The 18,119-nt window shown below is 38.7% G+C and overlaps 1 protein-coding gene across 2 annotated transcripts in view; it reads left to right on the plus strand.

Annotated features, from left to right (window-relative positions):
- SPATS2 (spermatogenesis associated, serine-rich 2) overlaps positions 1 to 18,119 on the plus strand; it is a 132,209-nt gene that overhangs the window by 108,120 nt on the left and 5,970 nt on the right. For both annotated transcript variants that reach the window (XM_008582746.1, XM_008582753.1), the window contains 3 exons: positions 1,606 to 1,741; positions 10,597 to 10,655; positions 16,649 to 16,758. In XM_008582746.1, the coding sequence (XP_008580968.1) occupies positions 1,606 to 1,741; positions 10,597 to 10,655; positions 16,649 to 16,758 (305 nt within the window). The remainder of the gene's footprint in view (positions 1 to 1,605; positions 1,742 to 10,596; positions 10,656 to 16,648; positions 16,759 to 18,119) is intronic.

The raw sequence follows: 18,119 nt of genomic DNA on the forward strand, positions 1-18,119 counted from the left end.
TAGAAGAATACAATTAAAAGATAATACGAATCTCTCCATGTACTTTTTGAAGAACCTTTGTATCTTTCATATCTCTCCTTAACATGCTGTGCTTTCCTCTGCCTTCTTGAACATATGGTATCTGATTATAATAGCCGTTTGATGTCCTTGTCTACTTGGTTATATCATTTGTGTCATTTCTTCATCTGTTTCTGTTGATTGATTTTCATCTTCATTATGGGTCATATTTTTCTACTTCTATTTATGTCTGATGATTTATTTTATTATTATTATTTGTTTATCAATATACAATGTAGTTGATTTTCATGTTCCTTTACTAATTCCTCCTTTTCCCCCTCCCCCCCCATCAACATCGTATTTGTTCGCACATCTTAACAAGTTCAAGGAATTATTGTGATTGTTGTGTCTTCTTCCCCCCTCCCGTTTATTTGTTTGTATATTTATTTATTTATTGTTATTAGCTCCCAAATATAAGTGAGGACATGCGGTACTTCTCTTTCTGTGCCTGGCTTATTTCACTTAATATAATTTTCAAAAATATGGAACACTTCACAAATTTGTGTGTCATTCTTGTGCAGGGGCCATGCTAATCTTCTCTGTATTGTTCCAATTTTAGTATATGTGCTGCCAAAGTGAGATGATTTTTTATTGGATACCAGACATTGTGAATTTTGTTTTGTTGATTGCTAGATATTTTTGAATTTCTTTAAATGTTCTTGTGATTTGTTCTGGAACTCAGTTATGTGGAAACAGTTTGAGGCTTGCTTTTAAGCTTTGTCAAGTGGAGCAGCCTTTAGTCTAGAGCTAATCTTGCCTCTTTACAAAGGCAATACACTTCCAAGTTCTCTGCCTGATGTTCCATGTATTGTGAGATTTTTCCACTTGGCTGGTGGGAACACAAATTCCTGGCCTGGATGAGCTCTGGGGATTGTTCCGCCTGTTCCTTTCCAGTGGTGGTTCTCCCCTGGGTGAAGTCTTGGGTAGTTTCCTCACACCCATGCACTGATCAGTACTCATAATCCCCTGGAGATGTTTGTGCAGCTTTCTTATTTATGTAATGTAGCTGTCTCTCTTCTCTCTAGTACTCTGCCCTGAGAATTCTAGCCACTTTGGCCTCCCTGAATTCTCACCTCTGTCCCCTCAATTCAGGGAGACTGCCAAGCTCAGTTTATGATTTGTTCTCTCTGCATTGCAACCTGGAAACTCTCTTGAGGCAGTAACTTGGGGAGAAAATAGGCCTCATTTCAATTGTTTCTGTTTTCTCAAGGGGAAAGTACTACCTGTTGTCCATTGTCTGACAGTCATTGCTTCATATATATATATATATATATTGTGTGTGTGTGTGTGTGTGTGTGTGTGTGTGTGTGTGTGTGTGTGTGTGTTTAGTTGTTTAAGATAGGAGGGTAAATTCAATTCTTGTTACTCTATCTTGACCAGCATATTTATTTTTCTGAAAATCTATGGAAAACATCAGTTTTTTTGTCAGGGAGAGTGGTTATTTAAGAAGCATTCTTAGTCCACATGACATTTTTCTTAGGTGTTCAGCTCCAACTTTCAAGTTACCTGTGCTTCTTTTTTTAGTAATTCTTGGGTTTTCCCCCCTAGGTTCCAATATTGAAAAGTCTGTAAAAGACCTGCAGCGCTGCACAGTGTCTCTTGCACGGTATCGAGTTGTAGTTAAAGAAGAGATGGATGCTTCCATTAAGAAAATGAAACAAGCTTTTGCTGAATTGCAGAGCTGGTAAGTTAAGTTGCACTTGATATCAGTAGCATAAAAGTGATCACTTTTAAAGATCATCAGCCATTCACCTATTTCTTTAATTCCTGACTTCTAACTACTCTACTTAGTGGGGAGAGACAAAAATCTTATGGTATTTTTAGCTTTCTGCTTTCTTCTACTTCTTTCAGGCACAGTGTTGGAACGAGTAGTACAGAAAGCTCACAGTGCTCTAGAAGTGGGCTTGAGGTTAATATTGTTTGGAAAGGGATAATTATAGAACGGGTCATACACTCTTACTTTAGGGTCTGTCTTTTAAACCAGGAGCCTATAACAAATGACATGACATTTTTGAACAAAATTATAAAGTAGGAAAGAACTATCTTTGCTTTCCTATCTTCTTTCATCCTTAATGCACCCTACCCCAACAGTCTCTTCTGTGCCCTATTATTAATCATTGATTTGTTTTTAACTTTTTCAAACTGTGTTCTACAGAATACTCACTTCTTAAAATACATTAATATGTGTTCTGTAGGGAAATCCAAGTTTAGTAGTAAAAGAGGTTTGAAAATACTTTTCAAAATATTACTACTGGCCTTCTCAGTGCCCTTCAATGCTAATGTGCATTGTGAATTACAGGAAGAAGCTATACTATGCTCTTTATCAAATGTATTTGATTATAGAATCTTTTTGGGGAAGAAATATATGAGAGTACTTCAAAAAGTTTGTGGAAAGATAGAATTAAAAGTTAATACAAATCTTTCTACTAACTTTTTTTTTTTTTTTTTAAAGATGACCAGTAAGGGGATCTTAACCCTTGACTTGGTGCTGTCAGCACCACACTTAGCCAGTGAGCGAACCGGCCATCCCTATATGGGATCCGAACCCGGGGCCTTGGTGTTATCAGCACCACACTGTCCCAAGTGAGCCACGGGCTGGCCCTCTACTAACTTTTTGAAGTGCCCTCGTATTTGTCTTGGTCTGTTTTGCATTGCTATAACAGAATACCTGAAGCTGGGTATCCTATAATGAACAGAGATTTATTTCTTAGAGTTCAGGAGGCTGGGAAGTCCAAGGGCAAGGGGCCCACATCTGGTCAGAGCCGCCTTGCTGCATTATCCCGTGGTGGAAGGTGGAAGGGTAAGAGAGTACATGTGAGAGAGAGCCAGAGAAGCTCTTATAGGAATCCCACTCCCCAGTAACAACATTAATTCACTCATGAGGGCAGAGCCCTCATGACCTAATCACCTCGTAAAGGTCTACCTCTAACACTGTTGCATTATGGGTTAAGTTACCAACACATGAGCTTTGGGGGACACATTTAAACCATAGTAATTCTAATGTTTCCTAGGCAGCCAAAGTTGTTTTAACTATTAGGTATTAAGGTGTTAACTGATATTTAAACCATAACTCTTTTCTGAGGGGTATTTGCATATTGTAAGAGATTTTTTTTTTAATGGAAATGGCTTAAGAACCAAATTAATCAAAATGACAAGACAAGCAGCTAGGTTGATGTTTTGGGATTTAGGACTGTTCACTCTGCTTATTTGTAAGAACTGCCTAGATGTGAAATAAGAGAGGAAGTGTTCATGAGTAGAGAGAACGTATACCACTCTACCTCCCAAACATCCTTCCATTTTCTTGCTGCCTGACCATGGACTGTTCCCTTAGGTCATACCCAACTGTGTCTCTGTTCACAAACTTAGTCTAGTCACTTTGTGCCATAGCAAATGAGATAGAGGGGAGTGTGGGTCCTCTTGGTCCTTCTGGTCTCTGGAATTGAAAGAATGAAATAACAGAGATGGAATAATGCCTCCAAACAGTTAAATCATCATAATGAAAAAGTACTTTTAAGATAGAGAATTCTTCTAGTACTGAACCCTGAACCCTGAGTTTCACCTTTCATGTTTTATAGCTAGAAACTTAATGTCATGTCTTCTGTTTTTCTAAACACACGTTTTTGCTCCTGCCAAATTACTCATCGTCTCAAAACTTAACATTCACATTTCCTCTTCCATATACTAGTCAATGCCACTTTCCCAGCCCGATACACTTTCCTTTACTTCTATGTTTATCTAAATCTGACCAAATCTCCAAAACTCTCCTTAAATTAAGCTCTAACTTCTCTTAGAAATTTTTCTATATAACTGATTTTTTTCCTCTGTCTAAATCTCTGGGAGAAAGCACTATACTCTTTGCACTGGACTCTTGTCATATCAGATACTGTTGGCTTATTTGGAAAATAAAAAGCTAAGTGTAGGTCATCACAACTTTGCTTTGATAAGCCTCTGGTCTCCGTAATTGTTTAGCTAACTGATTACCCAGTCTGATTCCATTCAGAACAAGCCTAAACCAGAAACACAGTTCCGGGAGGGAGATTTGTGAGTTCCTGCTGATTTGGAACCCAGCCAGGAGGAGCCTCCTTCAATAAATGACAAATGAAATGGTTTCCTGCCTGAGAACTGTGTATTTAGGATTGATTAGCAAGGGTAACAACCAGGTCAATTTAACTTGAGGAAAGAGATTACCTGCCCTTTCTTGCTGGTATAAAGCCCTTCTCTCTCGCTGATTGGGTTTGTAAACTACCTTATTTCAATGTTCCTGGTAGTTGCTACTTCAAGGCATAATTGGCAGGCACACTAACTCCATTTGACACCAAACCAGAGCTTGGAGTTAATGTCACTTAGGAAGCCATTTTGTGTTGGTTATAGTATAAAAGAAAAGCAAAGGGTTCTCACAGATTTGCAACAGTTAGATTACATTACCCCTGACAGGGCATTAGGGAAATTATTCAGATAACTCTTTTCACTTTGATGCCAAATAAAAACTGACATACCTGTGAGAAGGTAAAATCAGAAGCTTCTCAACATATAAAACTTAAAATCTGTTCTTATTGGTGATTTAGTAATAATGATCTCTAGACCCAAGTTTACTTTTCTTCTTATTTAATAAAATTCATCTGGTTTACCTTGTTGGAATTATTAGTTGACTTAAGTTTAAAGATAATAAGGAGGCAGAATGTGGAGTGGAACATGAAGCTGGAGTATATAAACTGCTTTGGAAGGTTGTCATATACTGTCCCGAAAAATGCCAACAAGATACGTGCTCAGCTTCCCTTTTAAATAAAAAGTTTTCTGAAAGCCAATAGGTATTTATTAAAAGGAGAAATGGGTAAGGGGAAAAGACTATCAAGAAATTTGAGATAATATAGCACATGTAATCATGTAAATCTGTGGCTAAGCTTTTGAAATTTTTCCTAGCTGATTCCTCTTTGATCTTAGAAAAGTTATTTTCTTTTATTTGAGCTTCTGTTTTCTTCTTATGTTAAATCAAGCTACCAGTAATCTTACCAAAGGCTATTATATCCTTAAATTTAAAGACCAAATAAAGATGCTGAAAACAGGTCACATCTTAGTGACGGGAAGGGTATTAAGATTAAGGGCAAGGTCACTGTGAAGTGGTGTTAATTAGAAAAGATTTATTGGAAGAAACAAAACATTGTCAAGTCTTGAAAGAAGCATGGAATTTACATTGGCAGGAAGGATAGAGGTAGAACACTGCATTCAGGAGGTAGAAGCAGAAGCACAGAAGGGACACGTAGGGACTGTACACCGGCTAGCTACAGCTAAGGGGGCAGTAGCTTAAAGTAGTGATGGTGAAGTCAGAGACTGAGGTAGAATGAGAGCATTTGATGGAGGAATCTGAATTTTCTTTTTCCTTTAAAAGATTCCATTACTTCCTCTTATTTTTACTATATTGCCCTGTAATTATAAATGTGTTTTTAAAATTAAAAGTCACATAATTCTACTGCATTAACACATAAGTGATTTTTATTTTTTATGTTCCCTGGTGCCCTTTATCTATATTCACTCGTATTCTTAATAGCTGTAATCATAGTGCAAGTATAATTAAAAAAATTTTTTTTATTAGCATATGCATTGCTACAAGTCATACTTAATCTTTATGCCCCTTATCCAATCTCCCCCCGCTTCAACTCCCCCCAATAACCATAGATTTGTTCTCTCCATCTGATAAGATTAACTGCTCCTCTGTTGGTTTGTTGCCTAGATGACCTGTCCAGTACTGAGACAGGTGTAATCAAGTCTTCTATTACTCTGGAGTGTGCTTTGTGGGGAGAGAGGACCTCTTCTTTTTTGGTCTCCACTGGTGCCTCTCCTTGTGTCAGTGCAGTTGAGAGTCTGGAGTGCCATCTGCATAGTGGCTGTGACTGCTATTATAGAGACTAGCCACTTTTGCAGCAGCCATGGCAATGGCTATGGTGGACTGACCGTATGGAAATGGTGTTTTTGGTGTGCTCTTTACCTGGTTGCGGCTGGGTTCAGCTTCCCCTGGCTCCATACCTCAGGACCCCAGCAGGTCTCTGGGGTGAGTATAATTTTTAATGTGTTCTTTTCACTTACAATAACCTTTGATTTATCTCTTTATAACTACCCACACTATGTTAGTGTGTACATGTTTATTGAAGAATTTTTAGACAATGGATCTGGAATGTATAATAATTTACTAGAGTTAATATGAAGGCATTTTACTAGAGAGATATTCTGCTGAAACTGAGAAATCAAGATGGACACAGAAATTAAAATAATAATTGCTGCTGCCAGTTAGCTTTTATTGTATGTCAGAAACTTTTATGCACAGTATCTCTAATCTATATAACAGTATCACTTGTAATATTATGCTCATTTTATAGATGAGAAAAGATGGGCACAAAAAAATTTGCCCAAAGTCATACCTGGTATTAAGTGACACTTTTCCACTATACCGTTCTATTCTGTGTCTTACTAGGTATCCTTGTCTGTTTTATTCTGTAAACTTTACCTTCCTAGTCCATACATGTCTTTCCTCTTTCTGGAGCTTTAGACATTGATGTAATAATTCCAGAGAGCGGATGCAAAAAAACAAAAGAGTTTCAAATGAGGAGCTGATCAGCCACTCACTATATGGGCTTAATATTCCAGTCACTTTTCCTTACCCACTGGAAGCTCGAACAACATACTCCTTGGTAATACAGATTGCTACTGGTTCTTTTTTCCTAAATAGATGATAAAATATTATCATGGAGTCATATGGTCTCTAGGATTAATTTAGAATTGAGGTGCTTTTGACCATTGGAAAAAAACATAAGAAAGGTTATTCCTTAGAGGGCCTATCCCACAAGATCCAAGGCTTTTATTCACATTCTAACTTCTTAAAAGCTAATTCAGACTAATTTAAAAGCTACTTCACATGTCCACATGCTTTGTAAAAGACTCTGTACAAGGAGGGACCCATCAAAATTTTCATGGTGTCTGAATTTGATTTAACAAACTAGTTCTTTCAGTTCAGTTGTGCCCCAATTGTTTAGCTCAATTTGATGTTATGACTACCCAACTGGTGTTTTTTGGTTTTGTTTTGAGCCCAGATAGGTATACTATGCTCCAGCAATGTGGAATATGGAGTTTTACAAAGTACATGAAGCATCATTAATTCTCTGTTAATAAAAACTATTGGCAATTTTCTTTTTGGTTGTTTTATATGGGAAGAGGAAAGTGTCTTCAAAGAAAAAAAGGCATTTGCATTGGCTTTGCTTGAATTTCTTCTTTAATTGGCTAGTGGATTTAGAATAAATAGGTTTTAGGTTTTCAGCAAATAAAATCAAGTACAAATGTTTTCTAAGAACATTATTGAGTGGTTAAAGAGTATTATCCCTTGAAATAATTGGCTGTCAAATTGCCAGAGTTGTTTCCATTATGTGTTTTTCTAATGCAGCAACCATAAACAAATGATAATTTACAATTTTTTTGGTACCTAGGAATTACTGAAGGCAAGAGCAAGAATCAATAGCTGTTCATTTAATATGTTAATTAAAGGGCTTGTTTCAAATGATTGTACACACAATGTGTCTTTTTTTTTTTTTTGGCTGGCTGGTAAGGGGATCCGAACACTTGACCATGGTGTTAGCTCTGAGCTAACTGGCCAGCCCACACAATATGTCTTAGAGATGTGAATGGTAATGCTGCAGGAATCGCTATTCTGAACAACTAAATTATGCAAAAACTTTAGAATAAGTTGAGCAAATGTAAAGTTAGTAAGAAGTCCTGGTAAGGAAGGAAGGAAATACAGAACATTCAGTTACAGTCTTTTTTCTTTAGTAACAGTGACCGGTCATCCAAAACCATCTTTCATGATTAAAGAGAGGATATAGAAATTCTCTACACTGAATAAAGCCCAGGCTTAATAAGACCTACTGTCTTTCCAAACAGGGTCCCAGCAATATTTATCTGAATTTCATTAGCAGTTTCAGAATCCAGTGTACCAGACACGTAATGTGGCATATTTCCATTCAGGAAAAGCCTTGAGAGGAGCTTAGTACCCTGAGGTGTTGGAATGAACAAGGGAACAGGAAGTCTGACAGTCTGAATGAGGCTTTCAGCACTGTCTGAGAGGATTCATTGCTTGCAGTTATGGCATCTAAAAACTATTACCTCAACCACAAGTACTTTTGAATCTCTTAGCCACAGATACATACTGGGACAGGCCACTGTTTAGCTCAGTAACAGATGGAAAACTTTAGCTTACATTTCTTTGTTATAAAATTGTGTTACAGTAAACTATCGTTTTTAATTGTAAAAAACACCTCTGCTCTTATCTTTATACCTGACCGACCGACTTTGCACTTTTGAACTCTTCCCATCTTTATTTTGTGATGCACACATTTCCCCAACTTTTTATTATGAAAACTTTCGAATATACAGAAAAGCTGAAAGGCTGGCACAGTAATCAGTGTATTTGCTGTGTGTATGTGTTTTGGTGGAATCATTTGGGAGTTGCAGACATGTCACTCCTAAATGTTTTAGCATGAATGACCTAAAAGTAGATCATGTTGATAAGGAAGTTAATGTGTATTTATTTTTGTATTTTAAAGATTTCTGAAAATTTTAATGGAAAATTGCAAAAGTAGACCAAGCTTTTCTCTGAGAAAATATCCCAACAGCCTCAGTCAGTAGATTTCTCTGCTGGGATGACATCATGGGACGTTTCAATACATGTTATCGATAGATGGCAACAAGACAACAAACAAAAAGAGATAGAAGTGCTTATTGCTTTTCATTGTTTTTGGCATGAAAATGTAAACTAATTTTTTTTAATGGATACATCATATGTTTGTCCATGCACAGCCCTATGAATTTCTTGTGATCGCTAGTCAATCAAGAAACAGTTTATTTAAATGGATGCTAGTCATTCTCACAGGAAAAAAAAAATTCTGTCACAGTGTATTAGCTCAAATTGCCATAAAGTCTGATTGTGTGGATGCAGAACTTTTTTCCTTGCTAAAAGTGCCATATGACATTCTACTTTTCATAATAAAATTGTAAGCTGCAAAAAGCTTACTTATTTGCTCAAGTCTTTTCATAAATATTTTACAATCTTTGTCAGTCACACAGAGTTTGTCATGTGGTAGACACAGTGTTTGTATCTTAAGGTGATTTGGCAACAGAAGAGAGGTATGTCAGACTGTAGGCCTGGCAGCTCCTGTCTCAGTTGTGCTTTTGTTTTGCCTTTTAGGTATTCCAAATGCTGCTAGAGTTCTTGGAGCAAAATATTGCCAAGGTTTGGGAAATGCTTTCTTAGCAAAGAATTGCTACTCTGCAATAGTTTATCTTCTCTCCAGTCTGGTGTTTTTGGATTAATATACCAACCAAATTTGTTTAGTTACAAGTCTGTTTATTAACATCATACATAATGATTATCAAACCTGTGTTCTCTGGCACTTCCTTATAAAGGATTTTGCTCTTCGAGGAAATGACCCTGTCTTATGCATTTTTGTGTGTCTCACTGTAGTCTCCGTATTAACTTTGTGCTAACATAACTACATTTTGAGCTAAATTGAATGAGTGTGTGTGTATATGATCATTTTTACAACCAGAAACAAGATTGAAACTTTTATTAACCCTGTAGTTATATTCCCATTCAAAAGGAGAAATCAGAATGAACTCCAAATTTGAAGAGAGTTGGAACATTCCATGTTTGTGCAGGTATTAAAATTTTAGATTTTTCTTTTGCCATCAGTAAGCAAAACCAATATGGTAAGGAAAATTATTTGCATCCAAAGTTTGAATATTAGGGTAACTTACTGTCTCCTTATACATTGAAGGCTGTGGGCTATTTTATAAGGACATGGAAAAAAGCTTTATGTGCCTAAAACCGTTTACATTTGCAGTAGAAAAAATTCTAATTGCCCATTTAATGTTCTTTTTCTGTAAAAAGCCTACCAGAAATCTTTAATTCCATCCTTTCTGGATTACTATTAAATGTTTATCAGAAACCAGCACAATGTATGTGTATGTCTATCTTTTGACTACATTCTAAGAACTAAAGTGCCAGTGGACTTGATGCAACTATGGTCAGCTGTTGAAGATATACAAAAGCTAATCATGGATAAATTTACTATGCCCTAGCAGGGATATTGCTTGGTAAAAATTCATTGGAAGCAAAGCCATCAAATTTTACAGACTTTATAAAGTATGTGAGTGCACACGTAGAAATAAGTAATTTCCACGAGGACTTTTGCTTTAGCACAACTTGTTTTGTAGCTTGCTACTGCCATCTACTGGTTCTCAACTCTTGGACTTTTAGGTACTGGTCTGCTGTAATATAAAGAAATAAAAGGGAATTGTGTCTATTTATTTTATTGAAAACCCTTAAAATATTCTTTGTTGAGAATGACACATCAGAAATGTAATGTGATCCATACAGTGTTGCTTTGTAGTGTGCTTTTAGTGAACAAACTCACCAGTCTTTCTCCACCATTAATAATGTGTTATTTCCGTGTTTGAGTTTCTGATCAAACTTCTTTTTCCTTTATCATCTTTTCCTAGTTTAATGGATCGGGAAGTGGCATTGCTTGCCGAAATGGACAAGGTGAAAGCTGAAGCAAGTAAGATGACTGACTTTTAATAAAAGCTATTACCTAAATAAATAGTAGGTACCTGCCTCCCAATTCTCATTACAAAAAGCTCAATATAAATGCTACCATAAGAGTTTTATATATTTAGTTAAACAATCTTGAGCAGTTGTACTGCACTGGCATATGAATCCTTTTAGGCAAAATAACTTTACAAAAACAGTCTGTTTTTTAAAAAATAATATTAAATTTTAGTATTTTGAATGTGGAGTTGAATGTATAAGAGACTGCGTTATGATATCTGCCACCAGGGTTTTGTTTTATTTTGTTTTTTCCTCTGGTGATTAAACAGTTCCACTGTGATTTTTTTTTTTCTACTTGGAAAAAAACCTGTAGCATAATCAGAGAAGACATCAACAGGTTGCCTACAATTGAGTATATACAAGCCTGTCATTAGCTGTCTCGTAATTTTGTTTTCTCAGTTTGTAGAACAGTCTTCACTCAGTGTTATCACTGGGTAAGGGAAAAGTCAGTGAACTGAGGGTTCAAGAAATCGTGATTAGGGTTCCTTGAAAGCTTACTAAAATAGATTCTGGAGGAATAGAGTCTAACTTGGACAACATGTGGGGTTTTATATGGAAAAACAAGGTATCTGTTTTTTGGTCATTTCTGTTAAGTGTTAGGCTAAAGATATACAACTACATGAAAAGAAGGGAATACTGCAGCTTGTACAGTGGCATTGATCTGGGGCTTTACAGTAGTGGGTTTTACTTAATGCACTGAATGCTAGATTTATAATTAGGAAGGTTGTTTCTTTTAGTCCACTCTCAAACTGGTGAGATTAGAAGTGCTAAGCTAGGGCCGGCCTGGTGGTGCACTCGGTAGAGTGCGGCACTTGGGAGTGTGGCGGTGCTCCCGCCGAGGGTTCGGATCCCATATAGAGACCTGTCCGCTCACTGGTTGAGCGCGGTGCGGGCGCAACACTGAGGGTTGCGATCCCGTTGCGGGTCATGGTACGGGCGCGACACTGAGGGTTGCGATCCTGTTACTGGTCACAAAAAAAGACAAAAAGGAAAAAAAAAAAAAAAAAAGAAGTGCTAAGCTAGGTTGAGATAATAACTCACAATGAAATCACTTGTGTCTGTGGTCATGGGCCAGAGGAGGCAGCATTGCAGCTCTGAGCGGAGTTCAGTTTTGGTCCATTTTAACTTGAAATGTTGAGAATGTATCAGAATGTATCTGTCCACTGTTTTTTAGAGGTAAGATTTCATTTACATTGAGCAGAGTATCTTAAAATTTATAAATTTGACAGTTTCAGCCCATTCTTATACCTGACTATTTTTTTTTTTTTTAATTTTTATTGAGTCATAATTGATTATACATATTTTTGGGGTTCAACGTTGACATATGTTGATCAAGTCAATATTACTAGCATATATATTGTTACAAATCGTACTTATTCTTTATGCCCCTGTCCAATCTCTCCCTATCCCCCCTCCCTTACCCCTCTCTCACCCCTCTCTCCTCTGATAACCCTAGATTTCTTCTCTCCTTCTGAAAGAGTAATGGTTACTCTGTTGATTTGTTGCCTAGATGATCTGTCCAATGCTGAGAGGTGTGTTCAGGTCCCCCAGTATTATCGTAGAGCAGATGCTTCTTCTGTCACTCTGGAATGGGCTTTGTGGAAAGAGACATCCTCTTTTCTTTGGTCTCTGCTGGTGACTCTCCTTGTGTCAATGCATTCCAGTGGCTGGCAGACCATCTGCATGATGGTTGTGGCATTTAGCTGCTTTCACGGCAGCCGTGGTTATTGTGGTTGCTGTGGTGGGCCACCTACATGGAGGTGATGTTTTTGGCATGCTCCTTGGCGCTGGTGGTGTGCTTGGTTGTGGGGGCAGGGGGGTCCGGTCCTTGGCTCCATGCCTCAGGTCCCGGGTGGCCCTGAGGCACTGGCCATGTGCCTGGGCCAGAACTAATTTTTTGTCCTTTGCTTACGTCTAAAATAGAGGAACTTCCTCTGGGGACCAGTACTTGAGCTGTGTGGTTTAGCTAAATTGCTGCTTTGCTGCTGATTCCCTAGGGAAGGCTTTTTGTGCAGCTCGGGTGTTTTTTTTTTTTTTTAAAGATGACTGGTAAGGGGATCTTAACCCTTGACTTGGTGTTGTCAGCACCATGCTCTCCCAAGTGAGCTAACCGCCATCCTTATATAGGGATTCAAACCCATGGCTTTGGTGTTATCAGCACCACACTCTCCTAAGTGAGCCACAGGCTGACCCTTGCAGCTCAGGTTTTAATAGTTGACTTTATAGGTACTTCCAGGTCTAGTGAAATCCGGTATACCTGGGTTGTATAGAAACTCTGATCTGGGCCTGAGTCTTTTCAACAACACCCCATGCAATTCTATATTCTTAAACAGTCTCCTCTGACTGTTCCTTCACTGATTGGGGTGCCGGTCAGCTGTCCTTGCCATGCTCCAATGTTCCCCCAGTGGGCCTGTCTCCCCCATCGCCTGTGCTGCAAACACTAGCCATGGGACCCACCGTGTGCTTGTCCCTTGCGATGACTCACTGGTCTCTGAGTGGCTCCTTTTTTTCAGTTGTTGTGGCTACTTGCTGCTGTGTGGGTCCATGGGAACCCGATTAGTGGTCTGGCTGGCCTGGGGGCCACCAAGGCCCTCTTCTCCCCTGCCACCTCCAAGAAACTTCATCCGAAGGGCACAGCTGTGGCAAGCTGGCTTCTGCTCCGTGCACTCAGCAGCTCCGGCCTTAAAGCAGCCACAGCACAAAATAGTCGGAGTGGTTTTTTCTTTCTCTCATCATCTCTTCTCCCACCTTCATGCGCTCCGTAGGTCTCCCCTCCTCTTTGCCTGAGCTCTAGTGGCCCCAGCTTGGCTGTTGTTGCTTTTTTATAGTTGTAAATCGGTGGATTTGTGGGAGTGAGTGATGCTGGGGACCATCTATTCTGTTATCTTGACCAGAAGCCCCCTGAGTATTCTCTTTTGGAAGATGAAGTTTCAGATAAACTAAAACTAGTAAGAAGACATAGTTCTTACTTTTGAGAAGAAGGTGCTTTTAAAAATGTATTTTCCTTTATAGAAAATTTTAAAATATGTTTCAAATAGGCTAATATAATGAACCTACCTTCAGCCAATTCATGGCCAATCTTATTTTGTTAAATTCAGAGCTACAGAATTTTATTTAACTTCATCGGTGTTATATCTGTATCTCCTTTTTCCCTTAAAATTCTGGTTCTAAATAATACAATGTAATTACTAGTTACCAATACTGTCAAGATGATGCTTCTATTTTTTTTTTTACACATTATAGTTTTATTAAGTAATTTATATGTTCGTAGTACTTCACAGTTCAGAGTTTTCTCACACATGTTCATATTTGATTTTCATATCAACCCTATGAAGTAGGTAGGTTTTTCTAATTTTTTTTTTTTTTATTATTTCATAAATGAAGAAGTTTGTTTGGAAAAGAAGCTCACTTTGGAAAAAAGTGACTTGTCCAATGTTGTATAATTAGGTCCCTTGAGTTATCTGATATGCGCAGAAATTTTTTCTCAACACGTGTTCTCTGTTTTGAGATCTAGAGCTTTGTCATCGAATCCCAGAACGCTGGAGCTAAGAGAAACTGAAGTTGATATGAATGGCAAATAGGTTTTATCTTAGGAGCTAGATCAATAGATCATTTGTGGCTGTTGGGACTTGGTGTTAAGAAACTTTTGTAGGCATGTTTCTAACTTATTGGGAAAGTATGCCCTGGCAATGGGTGTGGGCAACCCATGGATGGCATATGTGTGACAGTTGGGCTAAGTAAACTTTCTAAAGATGTTTGGCTCTCTGTAATACCTGATGCAGCTCTTTGAAACTTCTGTTTTTTTCTAACATAAATTTGGCTAACTTCTCAATAGTTTACAGGATTCTATGTGTATCAGAGATTGGGTTTGACTACATGCAAGAGCGTGGCCTAAATATCTGTCAGTTTACTTTTCTCTCATGAAATGAAAGTCCAGAGGTAAGCAATCCAGAGCCTGGCAAAGCATTTCTAAGATGACATTAGGGATCCAGGCTCCTCTGTCTTTCTACTCAGCCACCCTTAGACTGTACTATGGTCAAAAGATAACCACTCTCGGGCCGGCCTGGTGGCGCACTCGGTAGAGTGCGGCACTTGGGAGTGTGGTGGCGCTCCCGCCAGAGGTTCAGATCCCATATAGAGACCTGTCCGCTCACTGGTTGAGCGCGGTGCGGGCGCGACACCGAGGGTTGCGATCCCGTTACCGGTCACGAAAAAAAAGACAAAAAGGGAAAAAAAAAAAAAAAAGATAACCCCTCTCAAGGGTCCGGTTGAAGAGGGGCAAAACGTTACATGCTGGGGCTGGCCCGGTGGCACACTGCTACAGTACGCCGCTTGGGAGCGCGGTGGCGCTCCCGCCGAGGGTTCGGATCCCACATACAGACCAGTTCCCGCTCACTGGCTGAGCGAGGTGTGGGAGCAATACCGAGGGTTGCGATCCCGTTGCCGTTGCTGGTCCCGGTCCGGTACGGGCGCGACACTGAGGGTTGCGATCCGTTGCCGGACACGAAAAAAGACAAAAAGAAAAAAAAAAAAAAAAGTTACATGCTGGCTGAGTAAGACTCCTTTAAAGAACTTTCCTGTAAACACTGTCCTGTGAGCTCTGTTTATATCTCAATGGCTGAACGATATCACATGGCCATCTCATCTGCAGCAAAGCCAAGAAAATGTAAATTTTTATCTAAGCACATTGATATCCAACAACATTGGACTTCTGATAGTTAAGAAGAAAAGGAGAATGGATATTCAATTGACTGACAGTCTTTGCTATAGTCCTTCCCTTCAGCTACCCAATATCCCTCTTTTTCCAAAATGAGAGCACACCTTCTTTTGAGTGGCAACATCTCCAAAGTCTCATTTAGTTAGTATATGCAGCTGAAAGACCAGGTCTTCTGAGTAATTTCAGATCTTCCACCAGGTCTGGATATGGCATGTTGTGGTCTGGAGGTCCCTTCAACTAAAAGAAAACTTAAATGCTCCCTCCTCCAATATTACATAGATACAGAAAGAAGAGGATAATTATAGTAAAAATTCCCACTTGGAAAAGCAATGATCAAATCTTGCTGGACAGGAATAGCAGACTCCCTGCCCTATGGGAGAAAAAAAGTCTGTGAGTGGTTTATTTGTCAGCCCCTAGTTCTGCTTCCTGGGAGGATTTCATTTACCCCTTGTCCACTGTAGCCCCTGCCTCTCTTCTCTCTTCAGATTTTTATTGTCTGTTGTCTACCATGGCCTTATCTGAGTTACTCGTCAGGGAGCCTGCCAGAGAAGGTGCTTCTTAAAAGTCTGTAACAATCTAAAAATCCAGCATTAGGGAACTTGGTAAATAATTGTGATAGATCCACATAGTACAATACTGTGTAGCTGTTAAACAGAGTGGAGGTGATCCAGATGTATTAATAGGGAATGAACTTCAAGATATATTTAGTAAAAATAGCTAAGGTAAAGGAGGGACTATGTGTATTATATTTGTGAGAAGGGAAAAAAAGGAGAGATACATACGTTGTATATATATAGACAGTATTTGGAAGCATATACAAGAAATCATTATCAGTGTTTTCCTCTGGAGAGAGGACCACAAAATTAATAGTAGGAGGGACACTTTTATTTTTCATTTTATACCCATTTATTCTAGATGAATTTTTTATTATGTGTGCATGTTTCTATTTTAATTTATATGCTTCTTGATAAAAAAATTTTGGATTGAGGAGAAAGAGAAATGACAAATGATTTATGAGTCTTTGTGATAAATTAAAAAATGTTCACCTTTTAACTGCCTCCGGAGACCATCCAGAAGGTAAAAACTGGACCTTTGGTATTTTCATTTTCTGGATGAGTGGGTAGCTAAGTCTTTGTCTGTCCAAATACATACTGCAAGGCTTATATTCTAGTTCTTCTTTATCCTATTTAGCAGCAACATAAGATTCATACTCTTTTCCTCTACAGTGGAAATTTTGCTCAGCCGACAAAAGAAAGCTGAACTTCTAAAGAAGATGACTGATGTGGCTGTTCGAATGTCAGAGGAGCAATTGGTTGAGCTCAGAGCTGATATCAAGGTAAAACTTCCTTCTTCTGTCTGCCTTTCTTCTTACCCTTGGGGGCTAACATAACAGACCTCCATTATTCAAGGCCATAGCTAATATATTGAACTCATGATCTTCCCTTCCCAAACCTGGCACTCTTCCAGGTTCCCTTTCTCTGTAAGTAGTACTGTCATCTCTCCAGTTGTCCAAGCTGGAGACCTTTGGAAATTTCTCTATTTCCCACATTAAATCTGTCAGCAGACTCTGTCCATTTGACTTTCTTCTAAATCTCAGATCTGACCTTTTCTCTTCATCTCCACCACCACCATCATGATCAAGCTACCATGATCTCTTCCTTGGACTTTAATAGCCTCTTAACAGATAATGTCCCTCCACTTTGCCATTGCCCCACCCTCCCCAACACTTTGTATCTGTTTCTCACACTGCAGTAACCTGCTACAAACTTATTGCTTTAGGATAAACACTATAATCCTTAACACAGTCTGTGGGCTCTGCATGGTCTGGCTCTGCCACCACCCTCGTTTATACCCATGCCCCTCTTGTCCTCTGTGCTCCAGCTGCACTAGCTTTTACCGTTCCCTCCTGTTTCCCCCTCCCTTTGAGCACACATAATCGTCTTGACCTACTCGTCCTTTCTGACTTCGCTGACAATCATATTCCCCTATTCTGTACTTTCATAGCACAGTTAAAATTTTATGTTCATTTGATTAATCTGCCGCCCCCACTAGGTGAACTTCACAAAATGGCGGGAACTGTTGTATCCCCAGTGCCTAGCACAGTGCCTTGGCATGTAGCAGGTCTTCAGTAAATAATTGGTTGGTCAATTCTGGTTTTATACAGGAAATTAGCAATTTGAGATATTGATTATATTGTAATCTATTTATAAAGATTACTTGGGTTCAGCAGTCACAGGGTTTTTCTGGTGGCTGGCCAGTATACCTTTTAATTTCTTATATTAAGAACAGTGCTTCTGAGATTAAGCATGTGAATCCGAGAGAGGTCAGGATATCCATGGACAGTTGTGGACACTGGCATTCTAAATCATTGTTTATAAACCATGAGCTGTATGAACAAGGGGAGTTGGCCTTCTTTACTCCTGAACCCTTAACCTCTGCTCTTTCTGAACACATAAGATTTATTGCCATATTTAAGAGGAAGACTCGCTGCAGAGGCTATACAAATAGCCTTTGTAAAATAAAAACATAGGTGGACGATCATCTAGGACCTTGCAAGGATCCTTGTAATCATTCTGACCTGGCGTTTTACGCAAACCTTAGGAGTGTTACTATTCTCTCACTCCTTCCCCTTAGACTCTACTGGAGTGAAATAGCCAAACAATGCAAATTTTAAATTACCATTTTTTGTTTAACTAA

The sequence above is a fragment of the Galeopterus variegatus genome, unplaced genomic scaffold (genome assembly GCF_000696425.1).
Source record: "Galeopterus variegatus unplaced genomic scaffold, G_variegatus-3.0.2 Scaffold95, whole genome shotgun sequence".
Taxonomy (NCBI): domain Eukaryota; kingdom Metazoa; phylum Chordata; class Mammalia; order Dermoptera; family Cynocephalidae; genus Galeopterus; species Galeopterus variegatus.